Below are 12597 nucleotides of genomic sequence, written 5' to 3' on the forward strand. Positions count from 1 at the left end.
TCTGTAGCTCTGTCTGTAGCTCTGTCTGTAGCTCTGTCTGTCTGTAGCTCTGTCTGTCTGTAGCTCTGTCTGTAGCTCTGTCTGTAGCTCTGTCTGTCTGTAGCTCTGTCTGTAGCTCTGTCTGTAGCTCTGTCTGTCTGTAGCTCTGTAGCTCTGTCTGTAGCTCTGTCTGTAGCTCTGTCTGTAGCTCTGTCTGTAGCTCTGTCTGTAGCTCTGTCTGTCTGTAGCTCTGTAGCTCTGTAGCTCTGTCTGTCTGTAGCTCTGTAGCTCTGTCTGTAGCTCTGTCTGTAGCTCTGTCTGTAGCTCTGTCTGTCTGTAGCTCTGTCTGTCTGTAGCTCTGTCTGTAGCTCTGTCTGTAGCTCTGTCTGTAGCTCTGTCTGTAGCTCTGTCTGTCTGTAGCTCTGTCTGTAGCTCTGTCTGTCTGTAGCTCTGTCTGTAGCTCTGTCTGTAGCTCTGTCTGTAGCTCTGTCTGTAGCTCTGTCTGTCTGTAGCTCTGTAGCTCTGTCTGTAGCTCTGTCTGTAGCTCTGTCTATCTGTAGCTCTGTCTGTCTGTAGCTCTGTCTGTCTGTAGCTCTGTAGCTCTGTCTGTCTGTAGCTCTGTCTGTCTGTAGCTCTGTCTGTAGCTCTGTCTGTCTGTAGCTCTGTAGCTCTGTCTGTAGCTCTGTCTGTAGCTCTGTCTGTCTGTAGCTCTGTCTGTAGCTCTGTCTGTCTGTAGCTCTGTCTGTCTGTAGCTCTGTCTGTCTGTAGCTCTGTCTGTCTGTAGCTCTGTCTGTCTGTAGCTCTGTCTGTCTGTAGCTCTGTCTGTAGCTCTGTCTGTAGCTCTGTCTGTCTGTAGCTCTGTCTGTCTGTAGCTCTGTCTGTCTGTAGCTCTGTCTGTCTGTAGCTCTGTCTGTAGCTCTGTCTGTCTGTAGCTCTGTCTGTCTGTAGCTCTGTCTGTCTGTAGCTCTGTCTGTAGCTCTGTCTGTCTGTAGCTCTGTCTGTAGCTCTGTCTGTAGCTCTGTCTGTAGCTCTGTCTGTAGCTCTGTCTGTAGCTCTGTCTGTCTGTAGCTCTGTAGCTCTGTAGCTCTGTCTGTCTGTAGCTCTGTAGCTCTGTCTGTAGCTCTGTCTGTAGCTCTGTCTGTAGCTCTGTCTGTCTGTAGCTCTGTCTGTCTGTAGCTCTGTCTGTAGCTCTGTCTGTAGCTCTGTCTGTAGCTCTGTCTGTAGCTCTGTCTGTCTGTAGCTCTGTCTGTAGCTCTGTCTGTCTGTAGCTCTGTCTGTAGCTCTGTCTGTAGCTCTGTCTGTAGCTCTGTCTGTAGCTCTGTCTGTCTGTAGCTCTGTAGCTCTGTCTGTAGCTCTGTCTGTAGCTCTGTCTATCTGTAGCTCTGTCTGTCTGTAGCTCTGTCTGTCTGTAGCTCTGTAGCTCTGTCTGTCTGTAGCTCTGTCTGTCTGTAGCTCTGTCTGTAGCTCTGTCTGTCTGTAGCTCTGTAGCTCTGTCTGTAGCTCTGTCTGTAGCTCTGTCTGTCTGTAGCTCTGTCTGTAGCTCTGTCTCTAGCTCTTTCTGTCTGTCTGTGCCTCTGTCTGTGCCTCTGACCCGTGTGTCTGTGCCTCTGACCCGTGTGTCTGTGCCTCTGTCTGTGCCTCTGCCAGACATCGATGAGTGTGAGGAGAGCCCAGACATCTGTGACGGAGGACAGTGCACCAACACCCCGGGGACGTTCCAGTGTCTGTGCTTCGACGGCTTCATGTCGTCTGAGGACATGAAGACCTGCCTGGGTAACGCTACACGCTACACTCACTGCACTTTACACTTAACACTTAACATTTTACACTTAACACTTTACACTTAACACTTTACATGTAACACTTTACACTTTACATGTAACACTCTGCACTTTACACTTTACATGTTACACTTTACATGTTACACTTTACATGTAACACTCTCCACTCTGCACTTTACACTTTACATGTTACACTTTACACTTTACATGTAACACTTTACATGTAACACTTTACATGTAACACTTTACATGTAACACTTAACACTTTACATGTTACACTTTACACTTTACACTTTGCACTTTTTAAAGCTGTAATTTACGGTTTCAAAAGCCTGCCTGGAACGCAGCATTAGCCAAAACGACCGGATCGCTTACTTCTGCTTTAACACTCTGCACTTTACATGTTACACTTAACACTGTCTGGGTAACGCTACACGCTACACGCTACACTTTACACTCTACACTCTGCACTTTACACTCTACATGTTACACTTAACACTTTACATGTTACACTTTACATGTTACACTTAACACTTTATACTTTACATGTTACACTTTACATGTTACACTTAACACTTTACATGTTACACTTTACACTTTACATGTTACACTTTACACTTTACATGTTACACTTAACACTTAACACTTTACATGTTACACTTTACACTTTACACTTTGCACTTTTTAAAGCTGTAATTTACGGTTTCAAAAGCCTGCCTGGAACGCAGCATTAGCCAAAACGACCGGATCGCTTACTTCTGCTTTAACACTCTGCACTTTACATGTTACACTTAACACTCTGCACTTTACATTCTGCACTTTACACTCTGCACTTTGCACTTTACACTTAACACTCTACACTTTACACTCTGCACTTAACACTTTTTACTCTGCACTTTACATTCTGCACTTTACACTTTTTACTCTGCACTTTACATTCTGCACTTTACACTTTTTACTCTGCACTTTACACTCTGCACTTTATACTTTTTACTCAGCACTTTACACTCTGCACTGTACACTTTGAACATTACATTATGCACTTTACACTTTTTACTCTGCACTTTACACTTAACACTACACTCTACACGTTACACTGTACGCTTTACGCTGTGCAGTTTTACATTTTACGCTGTACACTTTACAACACCATCATCCTCCTCCTCCTCCTCCTCCTCAGAGGTTGTGTCAGAGTGTGAGTCAGGAGGAAAACACTCTGTGAGTCAGATGTTGTTGTTGTTATTGTAGATTTATTCAGCTCTGAGCTCTGAATGCGACACATTTAAATGTCTGTTTCCACTGAGGGAAAACACAGAGCTGACAGCGGTGATATAGAGAGGTCTCAATGACTCTGCACACACACACACACACACACACACACACACACACACACACACACACACACACACACACACTCTCACAAGTTCAACAACAGAGTCTGGCGGTTAGAGCCGTCTGTGATGTCATCCTCTGTGAGTCACTGTTTTAGATCAAAGCTTCACAAAAATCCTGTTTGTCAGACTGAAGCAACAAATTAGCGAATTCTCTTTAATTCATTGTCATAACCTTTTCCCTCGGTGTGTCTGCGTGTCTGTGTTTAGCACATTAACATTCCTGCTGCTTCTCCTTATTCTTCTCCTTCTTCCTGTCCAGATGTTGATGAGTGCGAGCTGAACCCAAACATCTGTCTGAGCGGCAACTGTGAGAACACCAAGGGCTCCTTCATCTGCCACTGTGACCTGGGCTACTCCGTCCGCAAGGGCACCACCGGCTGCACAGGTGAGACCCACACACTGGGTTTACATCCAGATGTATCGGAGTTAAGAGCGGATTTTGTGAAAATGCGCAAAAAGCAAATTCACATTTATGCTTGTTTCCATTCGTTATTGTTTTACGATTATTGGGAGAGGAGGAGCACTGTAAAAACTCAAAATCTTTCCAAGAATATTTGTCTTATTTCTTGTCAAAATGTCTCGATTTTAATCAAAACTAATCTCTTTCCACTTAAAATAAGACTCGTCACCTAAAAATTAACTTGTTTTTACATCATTTTCACTTGTTTCAAACTAATTTTCAATTGAAATAAGTAGAAAAATCTGCCAGTGAAATCAAGATTTTATTATCTTATTTCAAGTAAAAATAGGCTTGAAAGAAGTAAAAAGTGTCTAAAAACAAGCTGCTTTTTATGTGATGAGTCTTATTTTTAGTATAATTAGATTTGTTTTGACTAGAAATGACCTTTTAACTAGAAAGATTTTGAGTTTTTGCAATGTATTCTCAATTTTTGAAAATGCGAATAAGAAAAGGTGGATGGAAACACAACTACACACACACACACACTCACTTCCTGCTCCACAATGAAATGTTATTGTCAGCGCAGGAAGGTGGAAGAGTGTTAAACAACTGTGAGTCAGGAGAGAAAGGCTGCTGGTTAAGTGGTGAATGATATGTGTGTGTGTGTGTGTGTGTGTGTGTGTGTGTGTGTGTGTGTGTGTGTGTGTGAAAGTTTTGTTAAGCAGAAGCAGCTCTGACGTCGCTGACGCTCATTCATTACACTAAACACACACACACACACACACACACAGACACTGGCAGTAAGTGAGGTCACTATCTTTCTCCAGAAGCGTGCATCACGTTGCACCTTTGTTTATTCTCCGTTTCTCTCTCATTAAGTGTGTTAAACATGACGTGATGGTTGGATGAGTCGTGCAGCTCGTCACCACTGAACCCGCTCCAGAAAACACAAACTCTGGTCCGGTCCGACTGCTGCTGCTGCTGCTGCTAGAGCCATGCAGCTGAGATAAGGCTGGTTTACACCGGCACTGGAGGCCGGTTGATTTAATCTGACCTGGTGTCAGTGGTGAAGATGAGTCAGACTCAGCAGCAGCAGCAGCTCGTCCTCCTACACAATAATAAACAGGTCTGCACTGCAAAAACTCAAAATCTTTCCAAGAATATTTGTCTTATTTCTTGTCAAAATATCTAATTTCTAGTCAAAATTAATCTCTTTCCTCTTAAAATAAGACTCATTAACTAAAAATTAACTTGTTTTTAGATCATTTTGTACATGTTTCAAGCACTTTTTCACTTGAAATAAGTAGAAAAATCTGCCAGTGAAAGTAGGTTCAAGTTAAAGTTGAAATTAAAGATACTTTATTAATCCTTTACAGGAAATTACAATGTTACCAGCAGCAGAAGACAACACAAGACCACAAACAGGTTTTTTGTGCTTGTAATATGAAAGAAAAACTTGCTCCACTATCAGATTTTTCTACTTATTTCAAGTGAAAATCTGCTTGAAAAAGGTAGAAAAGTGTCTAAAAACAAGCTGCTTTTTATGTGATGAGTCTTATTTTAAGTATAATTAGATTAGTTTTGACAATAAATGACATTTTGACTAGAAATAAGACAAATATTCTTGGTAAGATTTTGAGTTTTTGCAGTGTGTCTGAGTGAAGAGGGTGAAGCTGCTGGTTCCTCACATCAGAAAGTGTCTGTTACTGTGGAAGTGTCTGATGTGAGCACGTTGGTGTGTGTGTGTGTGTGTGTGTGTACTTATACAGCTGTACATGTGAGGACATTTTGGGAAAGTGAGGACATTTTGGCTTGTTCTCACATTCTCAGACCCCTACCGAGGGCTGTTTGAGGGTTAAGACTTTATAATAACTAGGTTATTATAATTAGGTTAAGTTCGCTTCAGAGTACACTGTAAAAACTCTCAAAATCTTTCCAAGAATATTTGTCTTATTTCTTGTCAAAATGTCTCAATTTTAATCAAAACTAATCTCTCTAATCTCTTCTTCACCTAAAAAATGAACTTGTTTTTAGATCATTTTCACTTGTTTCAAACTAATTTTCACTTGAAATAAGTAGAAAAATCTGCCAGTGAAAGCAAGTTTTTTGTGTTTGTAATAAGAAAGAAAAACTTGCTCCACTATCAGATTTTTCTACTTATTTCAAGTGAAAATCTGCTTGAAAGAAGTAAAAAGTGTCTAAAAACAAGCTGCTTTTTATGTGATGAGTCTTATTTTTAGTATAATTAGATTAGTTTTGACTAGAAATAAGACAAATATTCTTGGTAAGATTTTGAGTTTTTGCAGTGTAATGGTTAAGGTTAGGCTCAAGGACATTTAAATTGAGCACAACTGGACTTGGTTATTTGTCTAGGAAGACGTTTCACCTTCATCCAGTCCCAGCCTGGTCAGATGTGAACATGAAGTGATGAAGCCTCTTGGATGAAGGTGAAACGTCTTCTAGACAAATAACCAAGTCCAGTTGCGTTCGATTTAAATTTCCTTGAGATAACTATGAGCTGGACAAATGAGAATATTCCCAGGCTTAAGGTTAGGCATTTGTTTTGGATGGTTACACTGCAAAAACTCAAAATCTTACCAAGAATATTTGTCTTATTTCTAGTTAAAATGTCCATTTGTAGTCAAAACAAATCTAATTATACTAAAAATAAGACTCATCACATTAAAAGCAGCTTGTTTTTAGACACTTTTTTCTTTTTTCAAGCAGATTTTCACTTGAAATAAGTAGAAAAATCTGATAGTGGAGCAAGTTTTTCTTCCTTATTACAAGCATTAAAAAACTTGCTTTCACTGGCAGATTTTTCTACTTATTTCAAGTGAAAATTAGTTTGAAACAAGTGAAAATGATCTAAAAACAAGTTAATTTTTAGGTGATGAGTCTTATTTTAAGTGGAAAGAGATTAGTTTTGACTAGAAATGAGACATTTTGACAAGAAATAAGACAAATATTCTTGGAAAGATTTTAAGTTTTTACAGTGTAAGGTTAGGGTTAGGGGCTAAAGGGAATACGTTATGTCAATGAGTGTCCTCAAAAAGATAGGCATACAAACGTGTGTGTGTGTGTGTGTGTGTGTGTGTGTGTGTGTGTGTGTGTGTGTGTGTGTGTGTGTGTGTGTGTGTGTGTGTGTGTGTGTTAATGAGTGAGTGGTGCTGTCAGACTCAGATCCGATCCAGATCCGATCCAGCTGTGGATGAAACTCCCACAGGAATGTTTTTCTTTTTCTGCTTGCTCCATGTACGTTCACTCCACTGCTCTGGTGTGTGATGCTGGGATGTTGTGATGTTGTGATGTTGTGCGTTGTGGGTGGAGAAGCTCCGGCCGGCTGTATTAAAGACTCCATCAGAGTCCAGAGCTGAATTCATCTTCATTTCTCTACATTACCGTAAAAGAAGGTCAGAGCGCTGAGTCACAGCAACAAGAGACAATAAATTACACTTTTCTTCTTTTGGAAAGAAAAATTAAGTTGAGAGGCAATAAAACTTAGTTATAGCACACACACACACACACACACACACACACACACACACACACACACACACACGCACACGCACACGCACACACACACACACACATTCACACACGCACACACACACATTCACACAGAGAGAGATGACCATATATGAGGAAACATGACCATATATGAGTATATATAACTATATATGAGTAAACATGACCCTGTATGAGTATACTGTATATAACTATATATGAGGAAACATGACCATATATGACTATATATGAGTATATATAACTATATATGACTATATATGAGGAAACATGACCATGTATGACTATATATAACTATATAGGCAAGGCAAGGCAATTTTATTTGTATAGCCCGTTTTTAACAACAATTTGTCTCAAAGGGCTTTACATCCCATCATAACAACATCCTCTGTCCTTAGATCCTCACACTGAGGAAAAACTCCATGGAAAACCCTTTTAACAGGGAAAACCAGGAGAAAGCTCATATATATGACTATCTATGATTAAACATGACCATACTGTATTATGATTATACAGTATATGAAAGTAGCTAGTAAGGTCAATCCGATACAAGGCATCTTGTCTCATCTCGAGACTAATGTTATTTTGTACATTGTCCCTGATACAAATAAACTTATTAAACTGAACTATATATGAGTAAACATGACCATATATGACCATGTTTAATGCTCAAACTGTTTGACTCTTCTCTCTCCACTTGTTTAGTTGTGAAATGCTCCACAGGACTGCCACACAACAGACAGACAGTTAAAGAGACACGGACAGACAGAAACTTAAACAGACAGACAGTTAGACAGTTAAAGAGAAACTTAAACAGAGAGACAGACAGACGGTTTAACAGAGACAGTTAAACAGAGACATGGAGAAGTCTCTGTCATCTGAACCTTTTTCATCAGTCTAATTAAATGAAGCGTCTCTAACACCGACTGTGACCACCGGCATCTGCTCACAGGCAACAACCTGTGTTTGCATTTTACATTTCCACATGAGAGAGAGAGAGAGTGTGTGTGTGTGTGTGTGTGTGTGTGTGTGTGTGTGTGTGTGTGTGTGTGTGTGTGTGTGTGTGTGTGTGTGTGTGTGTGTGTGTGTGTGTGTGTGTGTGTGTGTGTGTGTGTGTGTGTGTGTGTGTGGTGCTCTCTGTCATCAGAGGCTCGGGGGGGAAACGATCTTTAACTGCGTCTGTAATCCAGAGGTTTGTTTTGCTCTCAGGTCTCATATTAAGTCGTCATCAGACGGAGCGTAAACACATAAAGCTGCAGCTCTGAGCTCTAATTCACACTGCTGCAATTACTACACACACACACACACACACACACACACACACACACACACACACACACACACACACACACACACACACACACACACACACACACACATACAGAGGAGTGTGTCTCATTGGCCGATGAGTCCTAACATTGTGATCAAGTTCATGGCAAGATGAGGCAGGTTTATTGGTTTTGCCCATTTTTTTAAACAGAGAAGACATAAGAATGTGCATTAACTGAAAACAATTTAAAGGGATAGTTCAACATTTTGGCAAATTGGCCCATTGCCGTAATCCCTATAGTCATAGCAGTAGGTTCGTTACCTTTAATTGTCGGTGCAAGCTATTTTTAGAACGGCGGAGCAGAGCCGTGAGCTGCTCAGAGCTACGCTACGGAGGCTCATTATGGGATTTCTTTGGTTTCCCTCATCAAACTCATCAAATACACAATCCAACAACTCCACAACGCTCTGGTGGACAAGTTGTGAGCTGCACATTCACCACGCTATGAGATAATAACACAACGTTACCACACAGAGTTGTTTTAGAGGGAAATACAGAGACTGTTGATGAAAAACTGTCCCTGAAGGCAACGTGCATCAGCGGTTTTGCATGAATTTCCCTCTAAAACAACTCTGTAAAACCAGTAAAAAACCTGAGTCCTTCACCTCTTCCTCTGCTCAACTCTTTGTCTCAGAGCTGTGACTCTCGGCTCTCGGCTCTCGGGCTCGGGGCCAGTTAGTTATTGTGTTGGTCAAAGTTTCTCAGGGTTGTTTTGGCTCAGATCAGCCGTCATCATTGTTGCAGCTCCTTACAGAGTTTTTCCACTGAGCCGTGGTCAGACTGAAGGGTGCGGTGAGGGGTGAGGCAGGTAGTTGTTTTCCCAATTCCAATTCTATTTTTCATCCCTAGCCCTAGCCCTACCTCTAGCCCTTAACCCTTGCCCCTTGAAACGGAGCTACAAGGGGTAGAGGTTGAAAGTCAACCCCTACGAACTGGGTCACCCCTTCAACAATCACATACGTCATCAGTCGTCTCTGCTGCTTTCACATAAACAGACGTGATGAGCTTTTGCCACAAATCCTGTATTCAAAACCATGTTAACTTAATAAAATAAAATAAAATGTAATTCAAACTGATGTGTTGATTGTAAAACATGTATTTCTTGATGTAAATGTGGTGGTTTGTGTCCGTAGGCTCCAGAGCCCCGAGGCAGCGCTGCTCTTCTGTCCAATACACACAGGAAGCTTCACTTTACATTCAGACTAACTAATGCTACTGATACAGCTGTTAGATTTCATCACTGAGACCAACATTTATCTCCTAGAAATAATTTAACCAGCCGGTGGTAAACCTCTAAAAACCTGCGGGTAAGTTAATTAGTGATCGTCTTTTCCCCCGGGATGACGACGGAGGTTGGCCGGCCGAGCAGCTCTGCAGACCGGCTGCTGTCTCTGTGACGAGACGTTGATCTGAGCTTCACTTCTCCCAAAAACATCGGAGCAAACGTCTAAACAGCCTCATGTGGATAAACCGACCGCACATTGGGATCTAAACAGCTACTTTCTCTCATGGAAAAATATTATAACTTAACAAAGTGACGTAATAACAGCAGCGCTACAGCGAGAAATAAAACAGCTGCCGGTTGCCGCGAGATGCATTCTGGGAAACTTGTCATATAGTCTAGGCAAAATAGCGTTTTACGACAGACTAATTGTCACAGAAGGTTTTTCACCATCCATCATTTCTATGAGGTGTCTAGAACAACATACTAAAAGTCCTAAGAAATCCTAGTTGGGGAAATATGTTTAATTCGCATCATTATTTACTCTATAAAGTCTATGGTGCTGACAACAATACACCCCAATGGGGCTATTTTTCCCTTTACTCCTATCACAATGAAACTTTACATGATGAAAGTATCCATGAAATGTTACATTTTTTGTATTACAAGTTTCTTTGAACATTAATTTGAATATGCAAATGAGCCTCACACTAATCAAATATGCCCAAAATACACCCGAATAGGCTTCTTTTTTTCCTTTACTCCTACCACAATGAAACTTTACACAATGAAAGTAGACATTAAAAGTAACATTTTTTGTATTACAAGTTTCTTGGGAAATGAATTTGAATATGCAAATGAGCAATACACTAATGGAATATGCCCAAAATACACCCGAATAGGCTTATTTTCTTCCTTTACTCCTACCACAATCACACTTCACACAATAAAGGTAGACATGAAAAGTAACATTTCTGTATTTCAAGTTTCTTGGAAAATTAATTTTAAATATATAAATGAGCTCAACACTAATTGACTTATGGTCAAGAAGCCATAAAGCCACAAGCAGCAACAGGGGCCAAATAACTAACACATCATGTCCATTCAATAAGTTAACCTATGCACTGAGTGCTGTCACTTGCCACACTTGACTTATTCATACACACATGTCACTTGCCACACTTAAAAGACCTATATTGACCTTAAGAATTAATTGCACAGTCTTGTCTCCAGTTGCTTTCTAAATTCTTTTTTTTATTATTACCGAACAAGCCTTACCTAACGACTTTCCTCCCAGTTTGCAGAGAACATCAGATGAAAGTCAGAATTCATCAAAGTCATTTCAACGACTGTGTGTGATGTTATATTAAATATGCTGAACTATGTTCAACAACATATGAGCGGGACTAAGAACTAAGTTATTCTGCCCCTGTTTTTGCGGCTTGCGGCTTTATGGCTTCTTGACCATAAGTCAATTAGTGTTGAGCTCATTTACATATTTAAAATTAATTTTCCAAGAAACTTGAAATACAGAAATGTTACTTTTCATGTATACTTTTATTGTGTGAAGTGTGATTGTGGTAGGAGTAAAGGAAGAAAATAAGCCTATTCGGGTGTATTTTGGGCATATTCCATTAGTGTATTGCTCATTTGCATATTCAAATTCATTTTCCAAGAAACTTGTAATACAAAAAATGTTACTTTTAATGTCTTCTTTCATTGTGTAAAGTTTCATTGTGGTAGGAGTAAAGGAAAAAAAGAAGCCTATTCGGGTGTAATTTGGGCATATTTGATTAGTGTAAGGCTCATTTGCATATTCAAATTAATGTTCAAAGAAACTTGTAATACAAAAAATTTTACATTTCATGGATACTTTCATCATGTAAAGTTTCATTGTGATAGGAGTAAAGGAAAAAAATATCCCCATTGGGGTGTATTGTTGTCGGCACCATAGACTTTATACAGTAAATAATGATGAGAATTAAACATATTTCCCCAACTAGGATTTCTTAGGACTTTTAGTATGTTGTTCTAGACATCTCATAGAAATGATGTATGGTGAAAAACCTTCTGTGACAATTAGTTCTATTTTGGGGTCCAAAATGAGCTAAATTGCCTGGACTAATACCCCTCGGTTTGAAGTGTGCCTCTGAAAAATCTCAATTACAAGGGCGAGATAGCCCTACACAAAACGAAGGGCTAGGGCTAAGGGCTAGGGCTAAGGGCTAGGGCTAAAGGATAGGGCTAGGGCTAAGGGCTAGGGCTAAGGGCTAGGGCTAAGGGCTAGGGCTAAGGGCTAGGGCTAAAGGCTAGGGCTAAGGGCTAGGGCTAAGGGCTCAGGGTTAGGGCTAAGGGATAGGGCTAAGGGATAGGGCTAAGGTCTAAGGCTAAGGTCTAAGGGCTAGGGCTAAGGGCTAGGGCTAAGGGCTAAGGGCTAAGGGCTAGGGCTAAGGGCTAAGGGCTAGGGGCCAGGGCTAAGGGCTAGGGCTAAGGGCTAGGGCTAAGGGCTAGGGCTAAGGGCTAAGGGCTAGGGCTAAGGGCTAGGGCTAAGGGCTAAGGGCTAGGGGCCAGGGCTAAGGGCTAAGGGCTAAGGGCTAGGGCTAAGGGGGGGACTGTAATTCACCCGTTGTGTTGACGGTGTGTTTTCACCAGCAGCAGCAGCTTGTTGGTCCTGGTTGCTTCTCCTACAGGAAGTGAACAGCTATCAGTTATCAGCCGTCAGCGGCTCGGACACAGACAGAGAGCTGAAGTATTTTTACAAGCACATTATTATTTCAAACGTTGCCAGAGTTCAGATATAATTATCGCGGGTTTGCAGCGGAGGAATGTTTGTTTGGCTCTGGAGCTGGCTCAACAACACGATACAGTTTTATAGAAATGATATTTGGGAAAGATTAAACTTCCAAACTTGACAGCTGGAGTGGTGAGAAAAGTGAACAGGAAGAAGAAGCTGAAGAAGCTGAAGG

General features: G+C 40.9%; 1 protein-coding gene across 1 annotated transcript in view; it reads left to right on the forward strand.

The window, feature by feature from the left end:
- Positions 1-12597, forward strand: part of fbn1 (fibrillin 1) — a 141270-nt gene that overhangs the window by 46058 nt on the left and 82615 nt on the right. The window contains exons 25-26 of the mRNA XM_083996588.1: positions 1627-1752; positions 3414-3539. Coding sequence (XP_083852714.1) covers positions 1627-1752; positions 3414-3539 — 252 coding nt within the window. The remainder of the gene's footprint in view (positions 1-1626; positions 1753-3413; positions 3540-12597) is intronic.

The sequence above is a fragment of the Trachurus trachurus genome (genome assembly GCF_905171665.1).
Source record: "Trachurus trachurus genome assembly, chromosome: 3".
NCBI lineage: Eukaryota > Metazoa > Chordata > Actinopteri > Carangiformes > Carangidae > Trachurus > Trachurus trachurus.